The sequence below is a fragment of the Arachis duranensis genome, chromosome 2 (genome assembly GCF_000817695.3).
Source record: "Arachis duranensis cultivar V14167 chromosome 2, aradu.V14167.gnm2.J7QH, whole genome shotgun sequence".
Lineage (NCBI taxonomy): Eukaryota > Viridiplantae > Streptophyta > Magnoliopsida > Fabales > Fabaceae > Arachis > Arachis duranensis.
In genome coordinates this window covers 23,751,321-23,769,112 of record NC_029773.3, presented here as the reverse complement: position 1 = coordinate 23,769,112, position 17,792 = coordinate 23,751,321, and the positions used below count along the sequence as shown (strand labels likewise).

Sequence of the window (17,792 nt, the reverse complement as noted above, 5' to 3'; positions counted from 1 at the left end):
AGTGTCTTAGTGTCTATGCCTTAAAGTTATAAATGTCCTATGAATCCATCACCTTTCTTAAATGAAAAATGTTCTTAATTGAAAAAGAGAAGAATTGCATGAATTTCAAATTTTATAACATATTAATTATTTTGATGTGGTGGCAATACTTTTGATTTCTGAATGTATGCTTGAACAGTGCATATGTCTTCTGAATTTGTTGTTTCATGAATGTTAAAATTGTTGGCTCTTGAAAGAATGATGAAAAAGGAGACATGTTACTGAGGATCTGAAAAATCATAAAAATGATTCTTGAAGCAAGAAAAAGCAGTGAATTCAAAAAAAAAGAGCAAGCAGAAAAAGCCAATAGCCCTTTAAACCAAAAGGCAAGGATAATAAAAAGGATCCAAGGCTTTGAGCATCAGTGGATAGGAGGGCCTACAGGAATAACATCCTGGCCTAAGCAGCTAAACCAAGCTGTCTCTAACCATGTGCTTGTGGCGTGAAGGTGTCAACTGAAAACTTGAGACTGAGCGGTTAAAGTCGTGATCCGAAGAAAAAAAAGTGTGCTTAAGAACCCTGGACACCTCTAATTGGGGACTCTAGCAAAGCTGAGTCACAATCTGAAAAGGTTCACCCAGTTATGTGTCTGTGGCATGGATGTATCCGGTGGTAATACTTGAAAACAAGGTGCTTTGGGCCACGGCCAAGACTCATAAAGTAGCAGTGTTCAAGAATCATCATACTTAACTAGGAGAATCAATAACACTATCCGGATTCTGAGTTCCTATAGAAGCCAATCATTCTGAACTTTAAAGGATAAAGTGAGATGCCAAAACTGTTCAGAGGCAAAAAGCTAAAAGCCCCGCTCATCTAATTAATACTGATCTTCAAAGATGTTTTTGGAATTCATTGTATATTCTCTTCTGTTTATCCTATTTGATTTTCAGTTGCTTGGGGACAAGCAACAATTTAAGTTTGGTGTTGTGATGAGCGGATAATTTATACGCTTTTTGGCATTTTTTTAGTATACTTTTAGTATGTTTTAGTTAGTTTTTATTATATTTTTAATAGTTTTTATTTAAAATTCACTTTTCTGGACTTTACTATGAGTTTGTGTATTTTTCTATGATTTCAGGTATTTTCTGGCTGAAATTGAGGGACCTGAGCAAAAATCTTATTCAGAGGCTGAAAAGGGCTGCAGATGCTATTGGATTCTGGCCTCCCTGCACTCAAAGTGGATTTTTTGGAGCTAAAGAAGCCCAATTGGCGCGCTCTTAATTGCGTTGAAAAGTAGACATCCAGGGCTTTCCAGCAATATATAATAGTTCATACTTTGCCCGTGATTTGATGGCCCAAACAGGCGTTCCAAGTCAGCTGCAGAATTCCCGGCGTTAAATGCCGGAACTGGCACAAAAGTGGGAGTTAAACGCCCAAACTAGCACAAAAGCTGGCTTTTAACTCCAAGAAAAGTCTCTACACATGGAAGCTTCAATGCTCAGCCCAAGCACACACCAAGTGGGCCCAGAAGTGGATTTTTACGTCATTTACTCATTTTTGTAAACCCTAGGCTACTAGTTCTCTATAAATAGGACCTTTTGCTATTGTATCCGGGGGATCTTTCAATCTTCGGATCGTCTTTTGATCATGTTTTTATGATTGAACCCTCTTTTGGGAGGCGGGCCATTCGGCCATACCTAGACCTTGTTCTTATGTATTTTCAACAGTAGAATTTCTACACACCATAGATTAAGGTGTGGAGCTCTGCTGTACCTCGAGTATTAATGCAATTACTATTGTTCTTCTATTCAATTCAGCTTATTCTTGTTCTAAGATATCACTTGTTCCTCAACTTGATGAATGTGATGATCCGTGACACTCATCATCATTCTCACCTATGAACGTGTGCCTGACAACCACCTTCCTTCTACCTTAGATTGAGTGGATATCTCTTGGATTCCTTAATCAGAATCTTCGTGGAATAAGCTAGAATCCATTGGCGGCCATTCTTGAGAATCCGGAAGGTCTGAATCTTGTCTGTGGTATTCTGAGTAGGATTCAGGGATTGAATGACTATGACGAGCTTCAAACTCGCGATTGTGGGGCGTTAGTGATAGACGCAAAAGAATCACTGGATTCTATTCCAACATGATCGAGAACCGACAGATGAATAGTCGTGCTGTGACAAAGCGCGTTGAACATTTTCACTGAGAGGACAGGACTGTAGCCATTGACAATGGTGATGCCCAACATACAGCTTGCCATGGAAAGAAGTAAGAAGGATTGGATGAAGACAGTAGGAAAGCAGAGAGATAGAAGGGACAAAGCATCTCCATACGCTTATCTGAAATTCTCACCAATGAATTACATAAGTATCTCTATCTTTATTTTATGTTTTATTTATCTTTTAATCATTAATCCTCCATAACCATTTGAATCTGCCTGACTGAGATTTACAAGATGACCATAGCTTGCTTCATACCAACAATCTCCGTGGGATCGACCCTTACTCGCGTAAGGTTTATTACTTGGACGACCCAGTGCACTTGCTGGTTAGTTGTGCGAAGTTGTGATAAAGAGTTGAGATTGCAATTGAGCATACCATGTTGATGGCACCATTGATGATCACAATTTCGTGCACCAGAGTCCCTTTTGCAGGTGCTCCCGCCGCCGTGTTTCAGAAAGCTGAGGTCATAACCGCATAGTGACATCTGGACGACGCATTGCTCGGTTGAGAATCTAGGTGCCCGAACAAGAGTCGCTGACCTCGGCACTACCAGAACGGAACATTTGGCGCCCACCGTGGGCCCAAAAGTTACACTAACCCCATTCTTGTTTAACCACATATTACTTTGTGTTTTCCTTCTACGCAGGATTTCTCAATTCCTATCCATGGCTGACAACGGAGTTTTTCAACCCACTCAGGCCGAATTCATGGCCCAGATGACTGAATTACAGGCAGAGGTGAAAAAACTTTCCGAATTATCCACCCAGAATAATGTCAACAAGCAGGAGGACAGTGGATGCAAAGGGAAAGGCAACACGAACATGTTGAGCGTCGACCCACCAAAGGAGAAACTGACCTTGGACAACCATTTTTCTGAGGAGATTACCAATTACCAAATGCCAAAACATTTTACATTACCTTCCTCACTCAAGCTATATAAGGGGATTGGTGACCCCCGGGCTCACATTAAGAAATTTCAGTCTATGATGTTCTTTAATGGACCTAACAATGAACCTGTTCTTTGCAGGGCCTTCCCTACTTACCTCGACGGCACAGCCCTCCTTTGGTTTTCAAAACTGCCTGAAGGATCAATTTCTTCCTTCGAGGAATTGGCAAGATCCTTCATAGACTACTTTGCGGTAGCACGGATTTATGTGCACGGATCAGATTACCTCGGCACTATCTGCGAAGGTCCCCAAGAAAGCTTAAAGGACTACTTAACCAGATTCGCAGATGCAACAATGGAGATACCCGATCTAGATCCCGCTGTCTATCTTCACGCCATAAAAGCTAGCCTCAAGCCCAGAAAATTCAGAGAAACAATTGCCGTCACAAAACCGAAAACCTTGGAAGAATTTCGAGAAAGGGCCGCCGGGCAAATGGAGATTGAAGAACTCTGTGAGGCCGAAAAAGCAGACAGAAGGCAACCCAAAAAGGAAGAGAGCCGAACAATCAGGTCGGCAGACTACAAAGATCCCAGAAAGACGTTTAAGCTTACCCCAAAGTTTGACAATTACACCAGGTTCAACACAAAGAGAGAAAGAATCATCAAGGAAATACTCAACGCCAAAATCATAAAACCTCCTGTCAGGGCAGGAAACTACCAAGACCAGCGATTTGTGGACAAGACCAAGCATTACGCTTTCCATCAGAAATATGGTCACACAACCGACGAGTGCATTATAGCAAAAGACTTGCTAGAAAGGCTAGCCCGACAAGAACTCCTGGATAAATACATCGAAGGCAGAAAGCATAAAGAAAATCGAACGGACCGAGATGAACATAACAAACCCCGAGAAACAAAGAAGACAACAAATGGTTGAACAACACTCCTCCAAAAGGAGTCATCAATTGCATATCTGGAGGATTCGGATGTGGCGGAGAAATAGCCTCGGCACGAAAGTGAAGCTACCGCACAATGCTAGCAATCGAAGGAACAACTCCACAAAGTAACAAAGAAGTAGACGATCTTGAGATCACTTTCAACCAAGCAGACATATGCTCGGTCGCGCCACACTCAAACGATCCAGTGGTAATTTCCATCCAAACAGGCGAGTTATTGGTAAGAAAGGTCCTTCTGGACCCAGGTAGTAGTGCTGATGTCTTGTTTTATACTACTTTTCTGAAAATGATAATATCCGAAAGACTTGTACAACCCTCTTCCAGAGAATTAGTCGGATTCTCCAGTGAAAGGGTACCGATTAAAGGTTACATATGGTTGAAGACGGTGATAGGGAACCACCCATCATCGCGCAACATCGACATACAATATTTGATAGTTGACTGTCCCAGTCCTTATAACATCATACTCGAAAGACCTGCTCTGAACATATTCAGGGCAGTAGTTTCAACCTTTCACCTATGTGTAAAATTTCAGGCACATGACGGAACAATAGCGACACTTCACTCAGACCGCCAACAAGCCCGACAGTGCTACAACGCAAGCTTAAAAAAGTCGACCCCGAGAATAGAACAACAAGATGTCAAAGCCATCCACAACACAACTGAGGTACTATCCTTAGCCGACCTGAACCCCCACGAGGACGCCCGAGAAAGACCCGAACCAGCAGACGAACTCCAAGAAGTCTCACTGACAACAAAGCCCGGACAAGTCACATACATCGGCCAAGCACTACAAGGAAAAGAAAGATCGAAACTTATAAAAGTGCTACAAAGCAATGCTGATCTATTCGCCTGGACCCCAACAGACATGCCAAGGATAGATCCGAACATTATCTGTCACCAACTCGCCACCAACAAGACAAGCCGACCTATAGCTCAGAAGAAGAGGAACCTCGGGTCGGAAAAATCAAAAGCAGCGCTGGAAGAAACCAAAAAACTTCTTAAAGCAAACTTTATCAAAGAGATCAGATTCACCACATGGCTTTCGAACGTGGTAATGGTAAGAAAAACTTCAAGTAAATGGCGCATGTGCGTCGACTTTACAGATTTAAATAAGGCTTGCCCTAAAGATGCTTATCCTCTACCTTGCATCGATAAACTCGTTGACAGTGCATCAGGTTTCAAAAGTTTAAGCTTCATGGACGCATATTCTGGCTACAACCAGATACTTATGCATCCAGAAGACCAAAGCAAAACAGCATTTATAACTGAACATGGAAATTTGTGTTATTGAGTAATGCCATTTGGTCTCAAGAATGCAGGTGCAACCTACCAACGGCTAATGGACAAGGTCTTACATAACCAGATAGGTCGGAATATGGAAATCTATGTGGATGATATGGTTGCCAAGACCACTCAAGAAAAGTCACACTGCGACGACCTCAAAGAAATATTTGAACAGATCCGAGCATACAAGATGAGACTCAACCTTGAAAAATGCGCCTTTGGGGTACAAGGAGGCAAATTCCTCGAATTCATGTTAACCTCACGGGGAATCGAAGCAAACTTTGAAAAATGCAAAGCGATACTCGACATGACGAGTCCTAAGATGGTAAAAGAAGTACAGCAATTGGCAGGAAGAGTAGCAGCACTATCCCGATTCCTGCCAGCAGTTTCGAATCAATCACACCTCTTTTTCCAAACGATATCCAAGAATAAGAAATTCCAATGGACCGCAGACTGTGAGAAAGCATTTGCCAAACTCAAAACCATCCTGTCATCACCACAAGTACTGTGAAAACCAGAGATCGGTAAACCTTTATTTCTGTATCTATCCGTTTCTAATTATTCTATAAGCTCGGCTCTTGTCGTTGAAACAGGTAAAACACAACACCCAGTGTACTTCATCAGTAGGGTAATGCAACCAACAGAACAAAGATATCCGAGGATAGAACAACTTCCTTTAGCACTAGTAATAACAGCAAGAAGACTCAGGCAATACTTCCAACGCCACACGATAATAGTGAGAACAAACCAACCGTTAAGACAGATACTAACAAAACCGGAGCTAGCCGGATGACTAATTAAGTGGTCTATCGAGCTCTCAGAGTTCGACATCCAGTTTCAGCCAAGGCCAGCCCTAAAGTCACAGATCCTCGCGGACTTCATTCAGAATTAACCCCTGACGAGCAAAACAAGACATGGGAGTTGCATGTAGACGGAGCATCAAATCGAGAAGGAAGTAGAGCCGGGATAATACTGAAAGAAGGAGACGAAGTAGTAGCCGAATAAGCCCTCCGGTTCCACTTCTCAGCAAGCAACAACTAGGCCGAGTATGAGGCCCTCGTAGCAGGACTTAAGCTCGCCCTAAGCCGCCAAGTACAAAACCTTACAGCATACTACGACTCCCTCCTGGTGGTCCAATAGATCCGAGGAGAATTTCAGGTAAAAGATCCTTTGCTAGAACAATATTGGCTCATAGCAAAGGATCTCATTTCAAAATTTACCTCATTTACTATACTACATGTGCATAGAGAACAAAATGTTAGGGCGGATATACTATCCAAACTTGCCGCCACTAGGGCGGATACACAAACATCAGTATTATCACAACTTACACTCACAAAACCCAGCATTGAACTATTATGCATAGAAAACATTAACCACCTCCATGATTGGAGAACACCTTTTCTTGAATACATAAGTACAGGAACCATACCAAGGAATGAGCTCAACCCACAATAGTTCAGACGTAAGGCGAGCTTCTATACAAAGGTAGCAGGAGAACTGTACAGGCGCGGGTTCTCACAACCATTGCTAAAATGCCTAAGCAAAGACGAAGCAAGAGAGGTGATGGACAAAGTTCACGAGGGTGTATGCGAAAATCACATTGGAGGAAGAGCCCTCGCAGTTAAGATATCCCGGACAGGATACTACTGGCCGACCATGAAAAGAGATTGCCTAGCAAAAGTCAAGGCATGTGACAAATGCCAAAAACACGAAGCCATCTCCACAAAGCCAGCCGAGGTGTTACACAGCATAGAGGTAAACTGGCCTTTCCACAGATGGGGGCTCGATATCCTCGGCCCATTTCCAGTAGCACCAGGACATGTAAAATTCCTTTTAGTGTCAATAGATTACTTCTCAAAATGGATCGAAGCACAACCCTTAGCAAGGATAACAGCCGAAAAGGTACGATCTTTTATATGAAAAAATATAATATGCCGATTTGGAATACCAAGGGAAATAATATCAGACAACGGTAGACAATTTATAGATAATAAGCTCGGCTCATTTCTAAGAAATTTTAATATACAGCATCATTTTAGTTCGGTCGAACACCCACAAACTAATGGGCAGGCCGAGGCCGCTAACCGAGTTGTATTGTAGGCAATAAAAAGAAAGCTTGATAATGCGAAGGGAGAATGGGCCGAGCTAATCCCGGAAATACTTTGGAGCTACAACACCACAGTACACAACACCACGGGCGAAACACCCTTCAAGCTAGTCTATGGCTCAGAAGCACTAATTCCCGTGGAAATCGGGGTGCCAACATTAAGAACCGAGCTATACAACGAGCAAAATAACATAAGCTCCAGGAAAGCCAAGCTTGATCTGGCCGAAGAAGACAGAGAAATCGCAGCCATCAGACAAAGAGCCCAGAAACAACTGATAGAAAGAAAGCACAATAAGAAAGTAGTCCCGAGAACCTTCATCGAAGGTGACCTAGTGCTCAGACGAACGGAGGAAGCCAGAAGACCTCCTTCACATGGAAAGCTCGCCGCAAATTGGGAAGGACCGTTCCGAGTATCAAAAGTAATCGGAATGGGGGCTTACCAACTTCAAACACTACAAGGAAACCCGATTCCAGGAAATTGGAACATTTCCTCTTTAAAGATGTATACATCTTAACTTGTACAAATTAGCGAATGAAGGCACTATTTTTCCCCTTAAGAGCTTTTTTCCCAAAAAAGAGGGTTTTGCCTAAGCCGGGTTTTAACGAGGCCGGACGCACATGTCTCAAATAAATTCAAACATTTAATCAAACATTCTTTGGTACCATACCCAAATGTAAACGAAACGCAAAAGCTACGACTACTATACTAATCCACAAAATCAAGCAATATTAACATAAAAGTCTAACCAACCACGTAATGGTCGGCAAATATCCAACAATTTCAAAACAAACCAGCCAAGTACAAAACAAACTACAAAACAGAAAAACATCAAACTACAATCAAGAGGGAGGAACATTCTCCCCATGCTCCTCTACAGCTCCATCTACAACTAATTTTCCACCGACCACTATCTTCGTCATATTGAGCCGATCCCTATCAAACTCTGGCGCTAGCAAAGCAATCTGACTCACAGCATGCTCAAATCCATAAGAAAATATCTCCGTTCCATTTTCCTCCAACTCATGAACTCGGGCCGTAAGCTCACCCTTAGCAACATGACTCTCCTTCACCTCGGTCTGCAACAGACGAATCTGATCCCTCAAGCGGACCACATCCTCCTCAGACTCCTTAGCCCTGGCAACAGCACTAATAACAGCATCCTCTTTCTCCTTTATCGATTTCTCCAATTCGGCAATTCTTGCTTTATACGTCTTCTCCAAGTCAGAGGCTTTGTCCACCACCTCCTGCTGCTCAGCACCGATGAGCTCGGCAGTACGTCCAACGCAGAGTAAACGAGAAGCAACAACCTACAAAAACTCTTCCGAGTTAAAACAAAAAAAAAAAGAGAACAAAAGCAAAAGCAAAGAAAATCACCTGAACAAACTTGCCAAGCGCCTCCCCACCAACTCGACGAGTCATTAGCATATCACCCGGATACTGCGACGCCCTATCAGAAAGCTCGGCAAAGTTGAATTGCTCATTCCAGAGGGAATGAGAACTAGATCCAGCAATAAAACCATGAATCTTCTTTTGCCGATCAAAAGCAAGCTCCCCACCACCCACAGCTTCCTGACCACCCTCAGAAATAACCTCCAAAGACGCATCGTCCCTTTTCCTCTTGAACGAAGACGTGGGATGAGCAACTGAAGAGAAAGCTTGCTCTCCAACATCTTTTCGATCACCAGAACCACCAACCCCCTTTTCTTTCTTCTTATTTAAGAAGGACTGCAACTTGTTAGGATCCAACAAGGGAACTCGGCCACCTACAAAAACCCATCAGCATCAGAGGCCCCAACAAGAACCAACACAAGTAACATACATGCAAAAAAATTACCTATATAAGCTTTCAAACCCTCAACATCACCAGAATCATACAAAGATAAAAGTTCAGAGATGGACAAACATTCTCCGGAAGCAAAACACTCAACCAAAAAATCCAAAAACAAATCTTCCTTCTCACTACGGTCGGAAGCCTCTAGAATTTGGCAAGGTTCAAAACATCAATACAACGGAAACCTTTCAATAAGCTCGTCATCTAAGTAAAACTGGTACTCGGTCTCAGCTGACCTAACTTTCACAAAAAAGGATTTAAATTTTTTGAAAGAAGATTTATAAAGGAGAAATAAGGAGTGACCCAGGAAGCTACTAAGACAGACCCACAAACCCTTTCGAACCCCTTTAGCCTGGAATAAAGAATAGAACAGAGGCAGGGAACAAGGGAAAGAAAGAAAATCCATCAAACACTCAAAGGCACAAAGAAAAGCCCATGAATTGGGATGAAGTTGAGACGGCGCACAATTAAGTTGGGTAAGAACATCACACTCGAAGAAAGAAAACGGGAACCTCAAACCAAGCTCAACTAAACAAGGAGTATAGATAAAAAAGCATTCCCAATCACCCCTCCTCTCACACATCCTGTCACTACTAGAACAAGGAAGAAACTCAATAGCTATACCAGACCCAGCTCTCACAAAATTCGAAACCCTCAAATCAGCCACAGACTCGACAGTTGTGTAAGAAGACGAACGAGTCCTCACGTCATCATGAACCCAATGGTAGGGATCATCTTCCTTTACCTCAACCGCCTTCAATTTTTCCTTCCCTCTCTCTCCTGCCATTAACGAGTAACACACAGTAAAAGGATGGTCAGAGGTACTAACCTTTCGAAGACATCATGGGAGTTAAGCCACAAGAAGTTGAAACAGTAGAGTTGTGAGTTCCAAAATAGATGGAAGCTATTATTACGAGGCCCACTATCTTAGTGGATAAAGCAATTCATACCCACTAGGAACGTGAAAAACCCAAGCGGTAAGACAGCAAATTAAACGACACACGTTTCACAAAAGACTCTTTTCAACAAAAAATCTTTTCAAAATGACTAAAAAGGACCTGAAACAGAAAGCCCACGTACAAACTAAAACATACACATCAAAGCTCGCCCACCGTTCTATACAACGCCAGGCGACCTTGGGAGCTATGACGTGTACCCCTTATACTCGGCACCTGTAGCTCAAACCTAATCCGACCTAAAATCCCGGAGGCAAACAATATCACAACCGTATCATCTCCTAAACCGCTACTCACAATAGTCTACACCACTCAACTCACTCCTGATCCTACGCAAGTCAAAGATACTAACAACAACTCCCACCAGGCATATCGGGAAGAACAAATCCTAACCAACACATCACCCGCCAATAAAGCTAGGTCGAATGAAACCATAGACTCAGGTTCTTAAGAACACGCACTGATTTACTTCTCTTATTTTCTCATAATTCACATTCTTACTTGAGCGTTGGAGTCCCTTTTGCAGGTACTCCCGCCGCCGTGTTTCAGAAAGCTGAGGTCATAACCGCATAGTGACATCTGGACGACGCATTGCTCGGTTGAGAATCTAAGTGCTCGAACAAGAGTCGCTGACCTCGGCACTACCAGAACGGAACATGTAGCTTTCTTATTCTCATCTGTATTTGTCTCACTGCAAAAGGATGTTGATATTGAATCTCCGGAAGCGAAAAAAAAGCCCGCGGCTCGACATCTACAAAGAGATCTCGTGCAGCAGAGGTCCATAATCTTTCAGAAAGGGTATGCATATACATTGCCTTTATGATTCCACAAGTTATATTATTGGGACAAATTGCACTAACCTCCTTAAAGTTTGGTAAAATTTACCGTGGGGGCTTCCACTTTATTTTTGTTCAGCTTAAATTGACCAAATGATCTCTTCTAATCTTCTAATAGAATAGGTTAATCAGTGTGTTAGGTTTAAGGGTATTTCTTGCTTCACATAGTTACATTTTACAAGATATAACGATATTAAGTATAATATTATATAAAAAATTTAAAGCAGACCATTTCATGATTTAAGAAATAGAAGGAATCGGATTGAATATTTTACCATACTTCAAAGGAGGTGAGTACTTTTGGCCAATTTTGTTACGGTGATGATTATGGAACCCAAACTTTGATACTCAATTTATCAAGAATGGTTAAAAGTTAATATTTAATTTAAATAATATGAAAATAAAAAATTTTAAAATATTAAAAACTTAAAAGAAAAATTAGGCAAATTCAACGCCAAAGTAGTCTGCAACGGAAAATTGGCTTTTGTTATTTTGTTTCTCACTGGAAGTGTTCATATTGTATTTGCATGCAGAGGCGTCGAGATAGAATTAATGAAAGGATGAGAGCTTTGCAAGAACTTATACCTCGGTGCAACAAGGTCAAGACTTTTTTCTTTTTGGGATTTTACTTAATCTTCATAGCTCTTTCTAATTTTTTATTTTTTTTTATTTTGGTTTTTTTTTATTAATAGTCTAACAAAGCATCCATGCTGGATGAACCAATCGAATACATGAAGTCACTAAAGTTACAAGTACAGGTATATTCATTTCTTCTTTCCTCAGGTTTCTGTTTGACATTTTTGTTAGAAAATTTTTGTTCAGAACTACAAGAATTCCACCCCCTTTATTATTGTTGATTTAAGTGTAAATATTATGAAACTTTTGAAGTATATTTGGACTGCTATTTTGTTTATTTGGTGTGTAATGTTCATGGGAGATTCATGTCCAAATGTGTGGGAAATTCATCTACATGTCCAAATAACATTCTTTTTAATCACACAGTAGTATACACATTCCAACATCATATATCGTATGATCATTCTTATTAAAATATTACTAGAGTTGTTCCTCCTTTTCGTTGTGACCAAAATTACCGTGCTGCAAGCTTCTTCCTCAACTATCTCATCAAAATTTATCCAAATTGAAGATTATTGACATCTTTCATCCACCAGCTTGCGGGGCATATTAAAATATTATTAGAGTTGTTAGTAGTTGGGAGTTAAGTTAGTAATGGCTAATAGTTAGTAGATGGATATTTATGAGGTTTGTTAGTAATATCCTATATGACTTTTATATCATGTAACAACAACTTCACATATAATATTATCTTCTTATTCTGCTCTTCTCCCAAAAATTTAACAATTCTGAGTAAAATAGAGACCAATTTACTTGTGCAGATGATGTCCATGGGATGCAGCATGCTACCGATGATGTTCCCCGGAATCCAGCAGTATATATGTGTGTGGTTAGAAGAATTATAAATAATTCCTAGGAATTTTAAGATGGGAATATTGTATGTCCATGTTTGGTTCAGAGTTTAAAAAGTTATTTTCAAGCAAGTATCATCATTTCAATTCCCACCTTCTCTTTGGGTATATGTGATTCTCATGAGAATGGAATCTTTGTAACAATGTAATACTTGAACCACACACACCCTCAATGGGAATGGGGATTGGAATGGGTATGGGCGTGGAAATGAGAATGAACAGACCAGTAATGCCATTTCCCAACATGTTAGCTGGTTCTGCTTTGCCACCAGCAACTCCTTCAGGTGCTCCTCGTTTGGGACCAAATTCCCTTTGCCCCTTTTCCATATGCCCCATGTTGATGCATCAAGAATGCAAGTGCAAAACCTGCCAGATAATCATAATGTGCCTACTTCAATTGGTACATCGGATCCAGCAGTTCAATCATCAGCAATACCTTGGTCCACACCAGATAAATTTACATTTAATGCAGGTAAAATGTTGCTCCTAAATTGTATACTTCGCATATGAAATTATATATACATATATTATACTCTCATTATGTTCCCAATTCCCACTATATGGACCAAATGTCATGTAGCTTTGTTGCACAATGCCCTTTATTGAAATTGAGAATTAGAAAATTGATATGCACTTCTTGTCCTAGGAAATACACTTTTTTGCTTTATATTAAAAAAATGATAATATGAAAAAACAAATTATCAATTTTGCAATGATATATGATCATGGATTAGTGGGGCTCATGGTTTGGTGGAAAAGTAAATTGTAAAATGTAAATAAGTTACCTGATGAGTGATGTATATGATGTGGTATGGGGGGCATTAGTTATATATACTTTATCTGTATATTGGAAATACTAAGTGTGACAAATTGGAAGTTATTCTGCTTCAAATGCTTTATTAGTAGCATAGAAAAAGATGATTACGCAGCTGCCAAACACTCTTGGTTTCTAAGACTCGTTAAAAAATATGCCAAATTATTAGGAAAATGTAATATGTCAAACAACCAATCATTAGGAAAAAGGACTATGCTACCTGTTCGGTAGGTCGGTTACCGGACGGTTCGGGTGAATCCTCGATTTGATAGGTGGGGTGCGGGCTGGAACCAGGTCGCGAGGGTGAGATTGGAGTAGCTGACTTTTCGAGCTCTTGACGTGGAGGGGGTGTCACCTGCAAAGACACTCCGACGCCCAAGTCAGTTGAATGTGCAGGCGAAAAAGGGATAGAGCGGTATCTAACGTACCGTGGGGGAGGGGTAGGACCCTCCCCATATATACTGTGTCAGAAGTGGGTCCCACCAGAGAAGACCCACCTTCCTCGAAGCTTCCTCATACAACTGTAGTGATGAGCTGTCAAGGACGCGTGTCCGGGTCGGTGGTTAAGCAGCTTGCACCAGACCGCTCGGGTCGGGTGGTCTACGTGTCGGGTCGGCCCGCAATCAATTTGGGCCAGGCCGCAACAGTCCCCCCACGCGCCAGCAATAGTCGTGAGGGCTGTTGGTAGTGTGTTGTCTCTTCTTTCGCGCGTTGTCACGAGGTCGGCCGTCTGTAGGAGGAACGTGCCTCTTGCGCGCGTCTGTTTATTGCCAGGGTGATCATTTGTCGCCTCGTTCCTCGCACCGAGCATTAAATGCTCATAATGGGTTAAAAAACTCTGTGCGCAAAGACCATTTTGTCCCTAGTCCTTTCGCGCCTCTCGAGTGGCAGTTTTAAACCGTTCAGTTTCTTTTTCCTTTCCTATCATTGCTTCTCCTATCTTCATCTTTTTCTCTCTCAAGTATCCAAGGCATCATTTTTGCATTCTTGTGTGTTCCCTTCTCTTCCGGGTTTCTACAACTATTCCAGGTAAATATCAATCCCTTTTCCTTTTGTTTCAAGGTCCCTCCTTTTTTCTTTTCATCATTGGTTCTTCCGTTTGCATGCTGCTTATTTGCTTTGTATGATAAATGGCCTTAGTGTTGAGTAGGTGCGTTAGGGGGGGGTAACCATTCTAGGATATTATTTAGGCTTTTGCTTGGATTTTACTTTAGTCTTGCTTAATTTTAGTTACTGGATAGGCTAAATGTAGTTCCTGGGATTTTGTCGAGCTCCCGACCTCGTAGACTAACCGAGTGGTACCCCCATTGTAGGTATGCCTTGCGTCGTCTCCCGAGCTTCTACCTCCGCCGCGGGTTATGACCCATACGCCTAGGTGGCTTCCGACTTGAGGGACTCTCCGAACCAGATGGGTGAGGAGGAGCTTACCGAGTTTCGTCAGGCCGAGTACCTGTGCGGAGGTACCGACGAGGAGGCCAATTACGACGTCTTCGTTCCTGCCTCTCACGAGCGGTTGTATGAACTCAATTTCCACGCCCCCCGAGTTGCTGACTGGATTTGGTTTTACAAAGCCATGTTCACCCAAGTGGGGGTCCGTATCCCCTTCTCCACTTTTCAAATGGGGCTCCTTAGTCAGATCTCCGTGGCGCCGTCGCAGCTGCATCCGAACAGTTGGGCTTTGATCCGCTGTTTCGAGATGGTGTGTGAATACCTGGAGCTGCTCCGTTGACGTCTTCCTTTACTTTTTTAATCTCACAAATCCTTCCAAGGAGGGGAAGGCGAGGAAAGGGTTCATGTCCTTCCAATCTGCTCAAGGTCAAAAGATCTTTGGCTTGTTCGAGGACTCTTATCACGGGTTCAAAGATAAGTATTTTAAGGTGCGTCCATTCAAAGGTCGCCATCCTTTCGGGTTGCATTGGAGGGAGAACGCCTCATCCCGACATATTGGAGTTTCGGGGCGGAGTCTAACGCTTTTATTAAGGTGAACTATAAGGGGATGTATGCCGTGGATAGAAAAATTGCCGACGTGTTGTGGGCCGTTTTTGGGAGAAACCACGTGAACCCCCACCTTCTTATGGGTAACCGGGAGGTAGCCCATAATTATATTTGTGAGTGGTTTTTGTCTTATGTTTTTTGCATGGTTGCTACTTTGGTTTGTTATGCCGATTAAATGACTAACTTGTTCATTTCTGTTGCAGTGGGAATGTCTGCTGAAGTGATAGGCCTTGAGAGCTTGTTCAGAACTTTTCTGGCGGAAAGTGATGGGGAGAAGGCCGACGAGCAGCCGGTAGTCCCTCCCGGGGACAAGGAGGATCAAGCGGCGCCCTTACCCCGTGACGTCGACATGTCGGATAAACTTGTTGACGCGGCGCACGTTTCTCCCGTTCTTGGGGAGGCGGCTGGTACCGGGCATTCGTCTTCTGCTCAACAAGTCGAGGAGGATGACTTGAGGGTCATTCCTACCCCCAAGAGGCAGAGATCACACTCCAGCCCCGAAGGGGCTCTCACCGTGATAGAGAGAAACTTTGATGCCGGGACATTCATAGACTCTCAGTTGCTTCCCGGCACGGAGGAACACTTTCATGGTACCGACCTTGCGGGGCAGGCGTGATGGATGTAACGTACCCTCCTTCGCGGTGCGGCCATTGCTCGGAAGGCGGAGTTTAAGTTATCGGGTATGCAGTCGCTACGCCGGAAGCTCGAATCTGCTGTTACAGCCAACAACAAATTCAAAACTCAAGTTGAAACGCTCCGAAGGTAGCTGTCTGAGGCGACGGAGAAGCTTAAGACTGCCGAGGAGGAGGCTGCGTCTGCCCAAGAAAAATTGAAGACTTCTGATGCTACCATATCTCGGCTGACCGAGCGGGAGATGACATTGGAAAGCCAGCTCAGTGCCGCGCAAGGTCGGGTGGTCGCCTTGGAAAAGGAACGGGACACGGTCGTCTCGGCTGCTAAGACTGCTCAAGTTGAGGTCGAGGGGCTCAGAAAGAAACATAAGGAGGTCAAAGAGCAGGGAAAAAGCGCGATCTTTATGACTGAGGAGGCTCTTAAGGCTCAGGTGAAGATCGTGGCTCCCGACTTTAACACGTCGGCAATTGGAGTTTTCAAGACAATCAAGGACGGCAAGATTGTTGATATGCCCAAAAAGTGAACTCTTGTACCTTGTGTTTTTGTGGTTTTGTTGTAGAACTTCTGAAATTATTTTTATTATACTTTATTAGTCACTTGGTCGGCTTGTGATTATCGTCTTTATGCACTTATCTGGTAGTGTTTTCATTTTATTTTGTTTCCGTTTTGTCAGTGTATGCTTGTCGCTCGTTGTTCATTTACCGTTATGTTGGTATCTTTGGCGAAGCCACATCGTGGCTTTGCTATTATCATGGCCGTTTGTTATGGCTTTAACTTGGTTGGCTCCCGGGGTGATCAGTCCCAAGGCGCTGTATCATTGTCCCATTACCATTCGTTATGAGGAACATGTTGTCGTGGGATGCATAATTGGGGAAGAATAAAAGGAGAAATTTGTTAAGTAAATATTAATCGACAATTAAACAGGTCTATAGCCATGGTAAGTGTTTAATAACAATAGATCACTGAGCTCGTCAAACCGCCTAGACGGCGTGCTTGAGCTAGGAATAAAATCTTCTCAAGTTACCTGCATTCCATGTTCTTGGGATTTCCTTGTCGTCGAGCTTTTCTAATTTGTAGGCGCCTTTGCCGAGCACTTTTCTGACCCTGTAGGGGCCTTCCCATTTTGCCGCCAGTTTTCCTTCCCCTTGGGTCGGTAGCCCTATGTCATGCGTCGCAAGACGAGGTCATTTTCTCCAAATTTCCTCCTGAGCACTTTGGCGTTGTAGCGCAGGGCCATTCTTTGCTTTAGTGCTACTTTTGTCAAATGGGCCATCTCCCTGGCCTCATCCACCAAGTCCTTTTCTACTGCTTCTTCTACTCCCTTCAGAAGTACCTGCGGACTCGGCTCGCCGATCTCCACGGATATCATCGCGTCCACCCCATACGTCAGGCGGAAGGGGGTTTATCCCGTGAAGGACTGCTCGATTGTACGGTAAGATCAGAGGACCGAGACGAGTTCATCGGCCCATGCACCTTTTCTGTTATCCACCCGCTTCTTGAAGCCCAGAAAGATGACCTTATTTGCGGACTCGACTTGCCCATTTGTCTAGGGGTGTTCCACCGAAGAGAATTTCTATTTTATACCCAGGCCGGCGAGGAATTCTATGAACTTCTTGTCAATGAACTGCGTTCTGTTGTCTGAGATGACGACTTTCGAGATGCCGAATCGGGTTATCACCTGCCTCCACATGAACTTTCTGCAATTGGAGGATGATATGCTGGCCAGTGGTTCTACCTCTATCCATTTGGTGTAGTAGTCGATGGCCACTATGAGATATTTGACTTGCCCCGGAC

At 42.9% G+C, this 17,792-nt stretch overlaps 2 protein-coding genes across 2 annotated transcripts; both read left to right on the top strand.

Moving 5' to 3' along the window:
• Nucleotides 1-2,871: 2,871 nt before the first annotated feature.
• Nucleotides 2,872-4,029, top strand: LOC107474030 (uncharacterized). The gene has a single exon (XM_016093619.1). It carries the CDS (start codon nt 2,872-2,874, stop codon nt 4,027-4,029), a length of 1,158 nt encoding a protein of 385 aa, XP_015949105.1.
• A 95-nt stretch (nt 4,030-4,124) lies between these two features.
• On the top strand, nt 4,125-5,342 carry LOC107474031 (uncharacterized). Its single transcript, XM_016093620.1, has one exon. The coding sequence runs from the start codon at nt 4,125-4,127 to the stop codon at nt 5,340-5,342; it is 1,218 nt and encodes a 405-aa protein (XP_015949106.1).
• The last annotated feature ends 12,450 nt before the right edge of the window (nt 5,343-17,792 follow it).